The sequence below is a fragment of the Danio rerio genome, chromosome 2 (genome assembly GCF_052040795.2).
Source record: "Danio rerio strain M-AB ecotype USA chromosome 2, GRCz13ab, whole genome shotgun sequence".
NCBI lineage: Eukaryota > Metazoa > Chordata > Actinopteri > Cypriniformes > Danionidae > Danio > Danio rerio.
Window position 1 is genome coordinate 60414916 of NC_141022.1, and position 15512 is coordinate 60430427.

The 15512-nt window shown below is 34.2% G+C and overlaps 2 protein-coding genes across 4 annotated transcripts in view; both read right to left on the reverse strand.

The window, feature by feature from the left end:
• btbd2b (BTB domain containing 2b) overlaps positions 1–15512 on the reverse strand; it is a 1074195-nt gene that overhangs the window by 291360 nt on the left and 767323 nt on the right. The gene's annotated exons all lie outside the window — the stretch shown is intronic.
• Positions 7132–15512, reverse strand: part of sbno2a (strawberry notch homolog 2a) — an 80295-nt gene continuing 71914 nt past the window's right edge. For all 3 annotated transcript variants that reach the window (NM_001423680.2, NM_001423681.2, NM_001423682.2), the window contains 2 exon segments: positions 7132–12225; positions 12257–13811. In NM_001423680.2, the coding sequence (NP_001410609.2) occupies positions 12661–13811 (1151 nt within the window). In that variant the 3' untranslated portion in view covers positions 7132–12225; positions 12257–12660.

Consider the following 15512-nt stretch of genomic DNA (forward strand, 5'->3'; position numbering starts at 1 on the left):
TTTCTTTATTTAACAAAAACCTACATTTAATTTAATAATAATAATAATAATTTGTTTTATTTAATTTTGAACATTGAAAATATAAAAAATATAAAATATATATATATTTGTTATTAAAAAAAATCCACATTTAATTTTCATAATAATAATAATAATAATTAAATTTTGAACATTTAAATTTAATGAAAAAATATTTTCGTTATTCAACAAAAATCTACATTCGTAAAATAATATTAATAATAAAAATAATCTAATACAATTTTGACCATTTAAATTTAACAAAAAATATTTTTGTTAAATAAAAACAAAATCAAATGTTAATAATAATAATAAAATTTTTGACCATTTAAAATTACTAAAAATATTTCTTCATTCAACAAAAATCCATATTTAATTTGAATAATATAATAACAACAACAATAATAACAACAATAATAATTGATTTTCGACCATTTAAATATAACAAAAAAATCGTTAAACAAAAATAAGATCCACATGTAATTTTAATAATAATAATAACAACAATTTAATTTGACCATTTAAATTTAAGGATTTTTTTTATTATTCATCAAAAATACACATTTAATTTTAATAATAATAATAATAATAACAATTTTATTTTATTTAATTTTGACCATTTAAATTTAACAAAAATATTTTCGTTATTTACTAAAAATCTATTTATTTTAATAATAATAATAATCATAATAATAACAAATAAATTATATTAAGTTTTTACCATTTAAATTTAACAAAAAAGTTTCAATATTCTATAAAAACCAAAAACATTTTAAATTTTCATTTAATTAATTTTTTTTGTTAAAATTGCAACAACTAAAATAAAGAAAAATAAAACCTTTTTTTTTCATTTGCATTCAAATACTCAGTGAAATCCATAAAAATCAACTGAAAGACAGAAGCAGCGATTTGAACAAACTCTTAAAATTTTATTGTTTGTTAAAAATTATATTGCAGTACAATATATTCCTTCTGTTAAATGTAGAAAACGTTCAGAATGAGTCAAAAGGCACATTTGTTTACACTATTTACAGGTTCATCTAAACTCATAAATATTGGGATAAAACAAAGAAGCCCAAAGTAAAAAGTGCTGAACAGAATTCTAACTGGAAACATTAATAATAATAATAATAATATAACAATAACAATAATAATATCAACATCAACGACGATACATACAATCAGTAGCAGTTTTAATAGATGTTTTGTTTTTATTATTAAAGTGTTCATTTGTGATTTTTTTTTTCTTTGTATTCTGCCGAGTTAGGCAGCAGATGAGCATTAAATTCTGGCAAGTTGTCAGGACAAAAGGAGCAGAAACACAGTGGGTAAAACACGCCGGCACGGTTTTAACACACAAACACTTAAATCGTAACTACAGACACACTGCAAAACAATACTAAATAATAAAGATGCTTTCTTAAGGCTGGTTTATACTCCTGCGTCGAGCGATCCACGTGACCTACGGTGTCGAATCTGTGTCGAATTTCTTTGTGGGTGTTTTTCTGAACACAACCTTAGTGTACAATTAGCTCAAACTCGCTCATTCTGAGGCAGGAACTGGCGGACGTGCATCAACTTTAATCATAAGGTAAACACAAAACAACAGTCTCCATCTAGAGCAGGGGTGGCCAAACTCAGTCCTGGAGGGCCGGTGTCCTGCATATTTTAACCCCAGTTAAACACACCTGAAGCAGCTAAACAAGCTCTTTCTAGGTTTACCTGAAACTTCCAGGCAGGAAGTGGGAGCTAAACTATGCAGGACACCGGCCCTCCAGGACTGAGTTTGGACACCCCTGATCTAGAGCTACTTCACGGGAATCGACACTTGTAAACACTCACTCCATCAGGCTCTAAAAACCACCCACACTTGTCACAGCTACCAAGCCGACCAATAAAAGAGCTTGCACTATGTGTCGTTGTGACATGTAGTTAGAGAGGTGCGCGTCAGCGTTGGCGTCGGCCACGGAAAGGGCTGTGACCATACAAAGGCTGCACCAGAGCATACGTGTGCGCTTGATGCAGAAGTATAAATCAGCCTTTGTTTAAGACATGTTGTCTCATTTCTAGTCAAAATATATAAAAAATATATATATTCAATTATGATTTTGTAGACAAGTAAAGCATATTTTGTTTTCAGAAAATTAGATCAGTTTTACTTTAAAACAATCAAAATAATCTGATCATGAATAATCTAAATCTACAATAATCTATTTTTATTACCACATTGTCAGAATATTTAGCTTGTTTTAAGCTTGTTTTCAAAAATTACAAAAGTAATAAAATAATCAAAATAATTTGACAATGGGATAAATAAAATCATCTTCTTTTTGATTTGAAATAAGATTATTTTATATATCCCATTATCAGATTATTTATTACCACATAGTCAATATTTAGCTTGTTTTAAGCTTATTTAAAAAAAAAAAAAAAAAAAAAAGTGAAAACTAAGTGAGTTTTTACTTAAAACTAGCTAAATAATATGACAATAGCCCCTTTCACACATACAGACCTTTCCGTAAAATTACCGGCAATTTTCCGGAAAGGTTGTATGTGTGAACAGGTCCTTTTTGAAAATACCGGTAAATTCGTTCTGGCTATTTTCTGGAAAGAGAAGTTGTAACATTAACGGGAATTTGCCGGAATGCTGCGCTGTGTGAATGCAGAAGGAAGATTCCCGTAATAAGCGCGTGCACGTCTAGAACGTGCTGACGTGAGACGTCTGCTTTAGCCAATCACAACAGTCAGACGCATTTACGTCCGCGCGGTTTGTGAGAATAAAAACCTTTGAATATTTTTCCAGACACATTTAGCTGCTAGAAGTTAGTCAGATCACGTTTATATGTTCCTCTTAATGCCAACTGTGTAAATAATCATCGATGAGATGCTTATGATAAGCCGTTGTTTGTTTACCTTCAAGCTTTGCGTGTGCCTGTGAAACAGCCTGTGAGCGCCTGCACACGCACATATTATGAACATCTCGACATGCGAAAGTGATCCTGCGAAAGTTGTTCACAATATTGATCATCCACAGAGTTTGTAATTTAGTCAAATGTTTACAAACACAAGTGCAGCCGTTTAAAGCTCATTTGTGGTGAATGATGTCAGAATTTACCGGTATTTTGGAATGGATGTGTGAATGCTCTTTTCCGGAAAATTTCCGTAACGTCCTCGCCTGTGTGATCAGCGCTTTTTTCAATATACCGGTAAAGTCGTTCCGGAAATTTTCCAGATATTTACCGGTATCACTGTGTGAAAGGGGCTATAGTGATAATAAAATAATCCAAATAATCTGATAATGGGATAAATAAAATAATCTTATTTCAAACCAAAAAAGAAGATGATTTTATTTATCCCATTGTCAAATTATTTTGATTATTTTATTACTTTTGTAATTTTTGTAAAATGGGGTAATAAACTATATATATATTAAATTATGAGGCATGTCCTATAAAAGTAAAACATATCTTTTCAGAAAATTAAGTCAGTTTTACTTTAAGGCAATCAAATTAATATGATGATGGATAATAAAATAATCAGAAACAAGATCGCTTTATTTTTATTACCCTATTGTCAGATAGTTTTGCTTGTTTTAAGTTTATTTTCAGAAATTGCAAGTCAAAATTAAGCGAGTTTTTACTTAAAACAATTAAATTATTATAATAATGGGATAAGTAAAATAACAAAGCCCCTTTAAGGCAAGTCTTTTCACTCGGCGGCCATCCTTGAAAGCCTCTCGGGCATTATGCTCGGACAATCTGTCTGAATAGGGAAACATCAAATTCTCATAAACTGATTGCCAGGCTGATGATTACATTACATATTTGGAATCACCAGTAAAATTAAACAACAATCGTCTCATGAGTTTTATCTGAATTTAAATTGGCATATTTTCATGTTGCTAATAAGCTATTGCGCACTCGAAATCAACTAAATAATGATCGTCTGATCAAACTAATTGGTCTTGAGGGTGAATCTCCTCCAGAAATGACAGCGACTCTTTGTTTATAAGTTTGTGGGCGTTTGAGTAGTTGCTGTCATGTGATGTGCTTTTGATGGGACGAAGTATATCTCACGTTAACTTCCTGTTAACTTCTGTTTTCAAGTATAGCAGGTTCATTTAAACGCACAGATTTCAAGCTTTATGTAGAGATATATCTCATGTATGTAAAGCAAGTACTGGCTGAGATTACAGTGTGACTGTTGACCACATTAACTGTCGTAAAAGCACACGTCTGGTCTGAGCTTCTCCTCCAGAGAAACGTCAGTCTACATCAATCAATGATTGGCTCCTGTACTAGAAGGCGGGGCTTCATTCGCCATATTAAACACTACACTAATGCTGTGTTCACACCAGACGCGGAACGCGTCTAAATAGCTGTGTGAACATTTGAGTTTACTCGCTTCATTCGCGCATCAAATCCGCTTCATTCGCGCGTCAACTTTACTTCAGAACAGACGCGGATTCGCGTGATGGGCAGGGCTTCTGTCTGCCCGGTGACTCAAGCTTCATAGCTAAATGGCTAACATGGATTTTATGAAGAAAATAACAGTGTTCATGTGCTTTATAAAGACTGAAAACAGCGTCGATACGTTTAGGGCTGTGTCTGAGTACACAAGATTCTTTCAGAGGTGCATACAGCTCTGTGAGCTCATAAACTCCTCCAGAAACTGAACCTGGCTGATGGAGGCTTTCAGCGGTGCTTCTGACTGAGCCAAGCCCAGTTTGATGAACTTTTTGTCGGTGTCGGCTGGTGGATTTTCCCTGGCACACCAACAACAGGCGATATGTCACAATCACGCCAGCACAAGAGAAAGCTCCTGATTGGTTAACTGAAGTTCAGATTTTCGAACTGGAGGGATTCGCGTGAAACGCGCGTTAACTGCGTAATTCGCGGCGCGCAATTCGCCTGATTCTGTATCGCGCCGCAGAATGTCTATTCGCGCATTTGCATTGACTTGCGCGTTCTGCGTCTGGTGTGAACGCGGCATTATCACTATTCAAAACTACACGAGTGAAAATTATTGCGTATTCTAGAAAATATAATTTGAACCAAAAACAAGATTTTCTTAACATATTGTCAGATTATTTATCTTGTTTTAAGGAAAAACCCGCTTAATTTTGACTTAAACCTTCTGAAAACAAAACATTTTAATACTTGTCTTCTAAATTTAGGATTTTTTAGATCATTTTGACTAGAATGAGACAATCATTTAGTTTGCAATGTTTTTGTTTTGTTTATTCACATGATATTACCAATTCATTTTTGAAACTACACTGAAAAATAATGAATCAATAGATATATAATTTTTTTTTAAGGTAAGAGGTTGTAAACTATTTATATGGGCTGAATTTAAATTAAATTGAGTAACGTTCAACTTAATTTGTTAGTTTAAATTCAGCCCACATAAATTGCTCAAAACAATTTGCGATGAGCCAATTTTATTCAGTGTAGCTTCATCATTTCTAAAAAACAAAAGCAAAAAAATCCTTTCAAAAGCAGAGAACTTGTACTTGTAGTAATACTCGAGCAATATTCCTAAATTCGCATTTTCTCTCGTATTCTTCAAGTGTATATAATATGGTAGCCAGGTGTGTAGAATACAGTAGTCAGCATCACACATCTTTATCTGCGATTCTTTCCCTCCACTTTATTTTCCTGAGATTAAGCACAACCGTACGGAGCCTGCAAAAACTGCACAGAAAACTTTGGTGCGGTGGGAATCTTGACCCAAACAAAATGAGGACTTTATTTCGAGTGAGAATAAACACACACACACACACAGGGGCAGTGCAGTTTTAGATTTGGTGGCAGGTTTTGCAGGCTTTGATTCTGTATTTATCGGGAGAAAACGAAACGATAAAACCCCTGACAAGGCATTAAAAACAAAACAAAAAAAGTGTTTTCTACATGATTATAACAAAGTCTACCTCTACTAATAATGTCCCTTGGATATAAATAGCAACAATAATAATAGTATTCATAACAATAATAATAATACGAACAGCAATCAAAGACGCCAATACATTTGCTTTCATTCCAACTACACAAGAATACAAGAAAAAAATAACTAAAACGTTGACCTCATACAAACAAACTAATCAGTTTCTTTCCGATAACAAATATAGTATTCTTTCTACTGAATTCAAAAATATCACTTCTGAACATCTTCGAGTTGTTCGTGGGGCAGTATTGGAGTTTTATTATCATTCGTTTGGTTTTTATTGCTAAGTCTTGCTCTCTAGAAAGACGTTTCGAAGTGAGGTTCAGTGGTTCAGCGCTCTTAATGGGAATTTTTGGGTATCTTGTATGACTTAATATAACATAAATGATGACTCTTTGTGAAAAAAGATATTTTCGTTATTTTATTTTCCACCATTTAAATTCAACTAAAAAATATTTTCATTATTCAACGAAAATCCACTTTTATATTCGACCATTTAAATTTGACAAAAAAATATTTTCGTTATTCAGCAAAAAATCCACTTTTATATTCGACCACTAAAATTTGACAAAAAAAATATTTGCAATATTCAACAAAAATCCACTTTTATTTTCGACCACTAAAATATATTGAAAAAATATTTACGTTATTCATCAAAAATCCACTTTTATTTTCGACCATTTAAATTTAACGAAAAAATTTCATTATAAACAAAAATTCATTTTTTTTTGAACATTTAATTTTAACAACATTTTTTCGTTATTCAACAAAAATCCACTTTTATTTTCGACCACTTAATTTAAAGAAAATATATTTTCGTTATTCAACAAAAATCCACTTTTTTTTGAACATTTAAATTTAACAAAAATTATATTTGTAATTCAACAAAAACCACACTTAATTTTAAACATTTAAATTTAACAAAAAAAGCTTTCATCATTAAAAAAACACATTTATTTTCAACCATTTAAAATGAATGAAAAAAACGTTATTCAAAAAAAAATCACATTTATTTGACCATTTATTTTAAGTAACAAAATATTTTCATTATTTAACAAAAATCCACATTTACTTTGATCATTTAAATTTAACAAAAAAATGCTTCGTTATTCAACAAAAATCAAAAAAATTTTTACGATCATTTAAATATAATGAAAGAGAATTTTCGCTATTCAACAAAAGTCCTTATTTTCGACAATTCAAATTTAACGAAAAAATACTTTGTTATTTAACAAAAATCTACAATTTTTTTCTACCATTTATATTTGACAACAAAATACTTTCGTTATTCAACAAATATCTACATTTTATTTATATTACAAATGTGGATTTCTTCGAACAATACACGTCTTTTTTATTTTCTACCTTTCACAAAGAGGCATCGTTCACAAAGCAGTAAATACAATACAATAGAAACACTAGAAGGGGGAAGACTCAAATTGCGTAATCGAAAACAATAGGTCCAAAATAAATGTGGATTTCTGTGAACACCGCACGTCTTTTTTTTATTTTCGACATATTTCACAGAGGCATCATTCACAAAGCAGTAAAGATATAGATAATGTCTCTTTTTATTGTCGTTCGTTGGAAAAATAGCACCACAATGAGGCGAAATTTCATTATTTTGTATCCCCAGTTGTGCTGCATTTACAATACAATAGAAACACCAGTAGGGGGAGCACTCACATTGCGTAATCGAAAACAATAGTGGCGCAAATAGTCCAAAATAAATGACGAATTGTTTTTAATAACGCAAAAATATGTCTTTTTTTCTACATTTTTTATAGAGGCATCGTTTACATCATATTAAGCCTTAACACTAACCAGTGTTCCCTTTAAAATCTAATAATAAATATTTTGGTTTCCAATTCCCAAAGCTCACGACGTTCCACCCGCGATCTAATATATTTTTTTATAAAATAGTCATTTGTTTTGGACAGTGATGAGTCTATACCTGAGAAATGACACAAACGCCGTTAAGCAGGGGTGAGTATTTGCGCTTGATTCACTATAAATCTTGAACAAATCTGTCCCTGTGTTCAGATCACTAAAATGTAGAAAGAAACAATTCACAGGGTTAAACAGCAGTTTCGTTATCATGCAATCAGGTCTGTAGGCCCCCTAGAAAAAAAAAAGCACAGATCTCTGGGATACAAAGAACGCTGGAGGAAATAAATAATATAGCACTACTCTGTCTAGAAATATATATATATGTATATGTATATATATATATTTATATATATGCACACAAGACTGCATCTGAAGGAGATAAAGGCACTGATTTAACAGAAGGCATTCATTCGAAAAGATAAACTCCCTAGGACAGGAAACAGTATACACCAATAACGTAATAAATAAACATCTCTTTTACCTCAAGGTCTGATGAAATGGTGGGTGGAAAAGCCCTATTGCTTCAAATAAGGCAAATAAAAACCAAACTGATTTCAAGTGCCCGTGTGTTTCCAAACGTCTTCATTGTATGCCAACGAACCGAACGCAACTCTTAAAATAGCTTATGGACTGAGAATGACTTGGGGGACAAATTAAAAGGGTTAGTTCACACCAAATTCTTTTATTCTGTTATTAATTACTCATACTTATGTCATTCCAAAACTGTAAGACCATCTTCATAACATAAAATTCAGATATTTTAGAAGAAACGCAGGAGCTCTCTGACCTCCAAAGATATTCGAAGGACAGAAAAGGAGCAAAAAACAGTCAGAAAATGCCATCTATGCACTTAAAAAGTGCATTATTTGAGGGAGCAGGCATATTTAGTGGTGTCTGAAACAATGGTGGATGTTCTGAAGTGCACTCAATCAATCCCACAATGCACTGCAATAACGAGTGCACAACTGATGGCTAGAGAATGCATTGTGAGAGCTCTTGCACAATGCATTTCCACGTTTGACCACAAGATGGCGTGCAAAGTGGAATCCTACTGGTGTGAGTTTCTAAATAAAGTTATTGAATTGTTGAATTTATATTTGTACACATGACAAATTAAAACGCTTTGTTTCATTACTAATAGACTGCATGCTCAGGGTTAAATAACTATCTCAGGGTCAACATTTTTAATTATGTTATTTTTACCAACAAACAAAGCACAAACAAAACGGCTGTTCAGTGCTTCAATCCACTCATTTGTTTTCATTCACTTCTTATATTAGACTATATTACTGAACTAAAGTCTATTATTGTAGCTAAAGGAATATCACGACATGTAGCAACACAACACGTAATGCTCTTGTAAATACTAGTTCAGAAGCTGTTGAATAAAGTCGTTATTTTTGTCTTTTTGTGTGCACAGAATTATTCTTGCGGCTTCATAAATGAGAGTTGACCACTAATGAAACATTGGACTGTTTTGACAATGTTTTTGGCTCCTTTCTAGACTTTGAATGTTTCAGAACCCTTGCTGTCTATGCAAGAGCGTAGATTCGCTCTTGACATTGGTGGGGACATACTTCTCTAGAGTGCACGCAAGTTTTGTTTAATTTATTGTGCTTTTAAAAACATGAATAAAGGACTTAATAATATAAAATAAACTCTTAATAATACAGATAACAATGCTGCAGAAGTCAATTTGCATGATTTTACTGCAACCGGGCTTTGAGGGGGTATGAATTTAGAGAAATTTAGGAATTTACTGAATTAATTGCACTGCCTTGGTTAATAGTATTACAGTGAGCTCGTAGCGAGCTTGACTTTGTGCACGTGTAGGTTACTAAGGGTTGATGGAGCATTATTTTATTTTGAAGTTGATTAAATTATTGGAAGGGACATTTCAGTAATTGGTGGATATTGGTGGGGACACGTCCCCTCCTTCCATGCTAATTCTACACCCTTGTGTCAATGGAGGGTCAGTGAGCTCCTGCATTTCTTTTAAAATGTCATAATTTTTGTGCTTGGAATATAGTATGAGGGTGAGTGATAAATACCAAGACATGTAGCAACATGTCGTGAAGATGTTGAATAAAGTTGGTATTTTAGTTTGTGTGAGTTATTCTTGAAGCTTCAAAAGTTACGAAAAGTGCTTTTCATAAATACTAATCCTGAAGATGTCAAATAAAGTTAATTTTGTTTTTTGTGTGCACAAAAAAAAATGTAGCTTCATAACTTACGGTTGACCCAATAATGAAACTAGGACTGTTTTAAAAAAATGCTTTGGTCCCTTTCTAGGCTTTGAAAGTTTCCAAACCCTTGCTGTCAATGGAGGGTTACACTGCAAAAAATGCTTCTCTTACTTAGATTTTTTGTCTAGTTTTGAGTCCAAATATCTCACAGTTCTTAAATCAAGAAGAATTTTCTAGACAAGCAAAACATATTGCCTTGTTTTCAGCAGTAATGTGCCAAAATTAAGTGAATTTTTCTTAAAACAAGCTAAATAATCTGCCAATGGGGTAAGTAAAACAATCTTGTTTTTCCTTTTGACATAAGATTATTTTGCTTACCCCATTGGCAGATTATTTTGTTTGTTTTAGGTAAAAACTTACTTAAATTTGGCACATTATTGCTGAAAACAAGACAATATGTTTTGCTTGTCTAGATAATTCTTCTTGATTTAAGAACTGTGAGATATTTGGGCTAGAAACAAGACAAAAAATCTAAGTAAGAGAAGCATTTTTTGCAGTGTAGAGAGCTCCAGCATTTCTTCTAAAATATCATAATTTTTTTGTGTGACACTGAATGATAGTGCTCTCATAAATACTAGTCCTAAAGATGTTAAGAAAAGTTGTTATTTTTTTTGTGTGTGCACAGATTTATTCTTGTGGCTTCGTAAATTACGGTTGACCCACTAATAAAACAGACCGTTTTGACAATGTTTTTGGTCCCTTTCTAGACTTTGAAAGTTTCAGGACCCTTGCTGTCAATCAGAGAGCTTCGGCATTTCTTCTAAAATATCATAATTTTCAGTGCGACTATGAACGATAGTGCTCTCATAAACACTAGTCCTAAAGATGTTAAACAAAGTCGTTAATTTAGTTTTTTTTGTGTGCACAGCCTGATTCTTGTAGCTTCATAACCTTACAGTTGACCCAATGACTAGACTCACGGTTCTTACATATTTACTACAAAAATTCCAACACTTTTCCAAGAATTTCAAGTCAATTTTCATGACCTAATGTTTCATGTAATGTCAATGTATACGTGGTAAATCATATGAAAAACAATAAACGTTAAAATTCACTACAGCATTTCATTAAACACGCAACAATCTCTTTAGTTTCAATTTATTTTTATATCTATGTAAAATAGATTATGCTTACACAGCTAGAATGATGTGAGAGCATGTTTCTGGCCAAGAAAAGAAGTAAAAACCTTCATTCCAGTATACCGATATTTGTTAAACTAATTTTAGATGATGTCAATAGTTTGGTAAACTAGTAATAGTAGGTAAAACTACTTCTTTTGTAAAGCTGCGATCACACTGCACTTTTCGCTCCATAGACTTCCATTCATAGGCATGCAAATGCGGCAGACCAGAAACGCAAGCACTTGTTTCACATTTCACTGCATTCAAAGTTTCAAGCTTGGAGAATTATTACCTGCGAAATCGCATGAGGTGATTGTGTTAGACCAATAGAAGATCATTTAAAATAAGAAATTTCAAATATGGAGCAATCGCTCACTTTTATTAACATCTAATCATATTGTTTAATACCAAGCTCTAGTGTGAACGCAGCTTAAGTCGCTTTGGACAAAAACGTCTGCTAAATGACAAAATTTCCAATGACTTTTCCAAAACTTTGTGGGTTTTTCCGTTTTTCCAAAACGTTTTCACGCCTGGAAAATGCCATGTCAAAATTCCCTGACTTTTCCAGGTTTTCCATGACCGTATGAACACTGTAGACCAGGGGTGTCAAACTCAGTTCCTAGAGGGCCACAGCCCTGCACAGTTTAGTTCCAACCCTGCTTCAACACACTTACCTGCAGGTTTCAAACAAGCTTTGAAGGACTCAATGAGTGTGATCAGGTGTGTTTTATTAGGGTTAAAGCTAAACTGTGCATGGCTGTGGCCCTCCGGAAATTGAGTTTGACACCCCTGCTGTAGACTTTGAAAGTTTCAGGACCCTTGTTGTCAATGGAACCTTTTCACAAGAACGTTATGATGGGTTTAACAATCATCATAATCTTAAATCCTTGAAAGGTTTTCATGTTTTGATATTTAAAAAAATAACTTATGCACATTTATATTTATGTACATATGTATTATATTAACTTTGCATCAAATTACAAAAAAACTACCACTTGAGTGAGGTGTTTGTAATGCAGAGTCTATGGGTGCAGCACAGTAAATCTGACATTATTCTCTCTTCCGGCTGCCGTTATCAGTCTCACACTATTGTTTTGCTTTTTCTGAAGTCTTGACAACACCATCGTGGAGTTTTTCTTTTATTATTTCAGCAAATAAGATTGTAAATCAATGATTTGTTGTACTCTCCAATTCACTGCGCTCTACGTTTACCAACTATGATTACTTCTGCTGCTGAGAAACCCGGAAATATAAAAAGACTTCATGGAGGGACAGAGAGCTCCAGCATTTCTTCTAAAATATCTTAATTTGTGCGTTACGATGATGAACCAAGATGTTTTGCATTTGGAATAGCATGAGGGTGAGTAATTAATAGCAGAATGAACACTTTTGAGTGAACTAACCCTTAAATTTCTGACTGTGCGTGTTTCGAGCTACCTCTAGGTGGCGTCCCAGTCCACTGATTTGAACTGGATGACGGACTGGCGGTGATCTGATGGTGCTCCGTGGATCATGTGATCCAGCGTCTCCAGGCTGTCCATACTGCTGTGGCCGTTCGGTAACAGATGCGTTTGCTCGGAAGAGGAGGACGAGGAAGGTGTGAAGTGCGAGGAGGAGGAGCTAGAGTCTGAGAGGGAGGAGTTTGGAGGTGCCGGTGCGAAGAGGGAGGAGGAGTAGGGAGGAGGGGGGGGAGTCGAGGATGGCAAGGCCTGTGAGGTGAACGGGTACTTTTGAGAATCGGGCGAAGGGTAACCGAAGTCCAAGTCATCGAAATCAAACTCGTCCTTTGGTCTGGATGGTCTTTCAGGTTGAGTCTGCATTGGCTGCGACTGCACATGTTCGTTTACGCGTCTCTTCGGTAGTTGCGAATGCATGCTAGAAGTGTGTGGTATGCTGTTTTGATGAAGCATTGCATGTGAGGGCTGTGATGATGAACTGTTTTTCTGGCTCATTTGCGTGAGAATTCGCATCATGAGGGATTTATCGTTCCCTTGGCGTAACTGTGACAGAAGCGCGCTGTATTGCGCAGACCTGGTTGCATTCGGCTGCTGTGTTAGCACTCCAAATGACGAGTGATTCTGCTTTAATGTGTGAACGTGCTGCTGCGGGATGTTTAAAGACGAATGCGATGACGGCATGCGCATGTTTGAGTTTAACACCACCTGTCGGTGTCTCTGCTGCTCCTGGGAAATCAGGTCCTCAAGATCGAACGTTTCAGGAACGACTCCAGATTGGCGCCCTCTGCTGTTCAGGACATTTATAGACACGCCGTTTATGTTAGGAGTGGGTGCTTTGATGTCCGGTGAGGGGCAAGGACTTACAGTTAGATCCAAAACCTCACTGACGGCTTCGGTTTTGGGTTGTAATGTTTGTGGCAGGAGGGATCGTGGGTAGTTAAAGTGGTTGGGAAGAGAGCGTGGAGGGTTGGCGATGAGTTTGCGAGCGTTGAGCATCTTGGCCAGCATTTCTTGGCGGAGGCGCTGTTCATTTGCGAACTGCTCTCTCTCGCGCCGTGCTTTCTTCACCTCCTCGTCCATTCGAGAGAGCTCAGCGCGCACACGGGATACACAGTTTTCAGGGATTTTTATACCTGAGAGATATAGAATATTGTTAGTTTCATCATGATAGGAGATACAGTACTGTGCTAAAGTCTAACATTTGTTGTTTTAGTGAGGGTATAATGATATTATAAATCACTTATTACTCCCTTTATAAAAGACAAACAGAAAATACAGGTTCCACTTGGATTTTTTGGGATCTACTTGTTTAAAACAGAGTTAGAAAAAGATGGAGGAATAAATAAATGACTGAAAGAATGAAGTTTCTGTCTGGGTTTGATCTGCATTTCTGCCAGAGCCGTTTTCAATATTGCCTGAGTGGATGGGATTGAGAATGCTGAAAACTAGACAGGTTTTACTCTGTCATGTAAGTTCTACTAGAAATCATCTAAGTTGACAGTTTTACTTTATAGCATAATAATGATCCCAAACACACTGCTAGTGTAATGAAATCATATTTGGAGAGAAAAGCAGTTGATGAAAGAAAGACAGTCCAGATCTAAATATTATACACAGTATGTATGTATTGGCAAGAGTATAGGCAGTGTAAGATTCACCTGGAGAGAAAAAGAAAGATAAAACATGCTCTATCTAAGGACGAACTCCTAGTAATGCTGAAAGATGCTTGATATTAAAGAGTACATCATTTAAAAAAAAAAAAAAATCAACAAGTTGAAGCTGTTGTTTAGTGCTAAAGAGTCATGTTTAACACACTTTTGATGCCAAAAGTATTTTGTTCTGTATGTTGTATTCATATTTCCTGTATTTTCTGTTTGTATATTAAAGGTATAGTTCACCTGAAAGTAATAACCATGCACTTGCTCCATACCTTTTAGATAGATAGCTTTGTGCAAAAGTCTTAGCCTCATAAAGCTGGTGGTGACCTAAAGCTGGATTTATACTTTCGCCTGGTGCCACATCGCGAACCTCTGCCAACTGCGCACCTCACAACACGGACAAGACTTTAATACTTGCCATGTTCGCCATTGTGATATACTTTAAAACAACAGGGGGCGGTCAAAAGAAACTGACCGTAAAGTCAGTCGGATAAACATGAAGTTTCCGAAACTACGTCATATCATTGATATCGTTCAAGATTTTTAAACCAATTATTTTTTATTGTTTTTATACATTATTTTAATGATTATAAAGATTTTTATAACCTTTCAAGATTTTTTTGTTCATTCAAACTTTGATGCATCACTTGCTTTTGTTCATATCTCTGACGGTTTTATCTATTAAAGTTTATTAAAATATTAATGACAAGAGAACATGTGCTGCTCTACAAATATATATTTTATCATGGCAAAAATGAAAGCAAAACAAGTAAACTTGCTAAAAATACAGATGTTTCTTAGATTTAGCCTGCTTCACAATTCACACTACTGTCTGGCTAATTTGTCCTCTACTGATATGCTAAAAAGGCAATAATGGTCCAACATTCCTAACTATTATCACCAATAAAGCCTAGAAAAACAGACATCAGTATATTGTAAATCGATAGGTTAAAATATTATTTTTCCAGTTATCAAAGAAATAATGTGTTTCTTAATTATAGTTTTGAAGCTATTAAATTGTTTTAAATTCTAAATTGCAATATATACATTAGTGTAAAACCTATAAATGGTGGAAAAACATTCTTTAATTGTGTACATGAGTCTCCACTTTTGCCATGGCCTCTTTTGGCTTTAACAAACTTATCCTTCAGGTGTTTTCAAACTTTTTGACAAAAA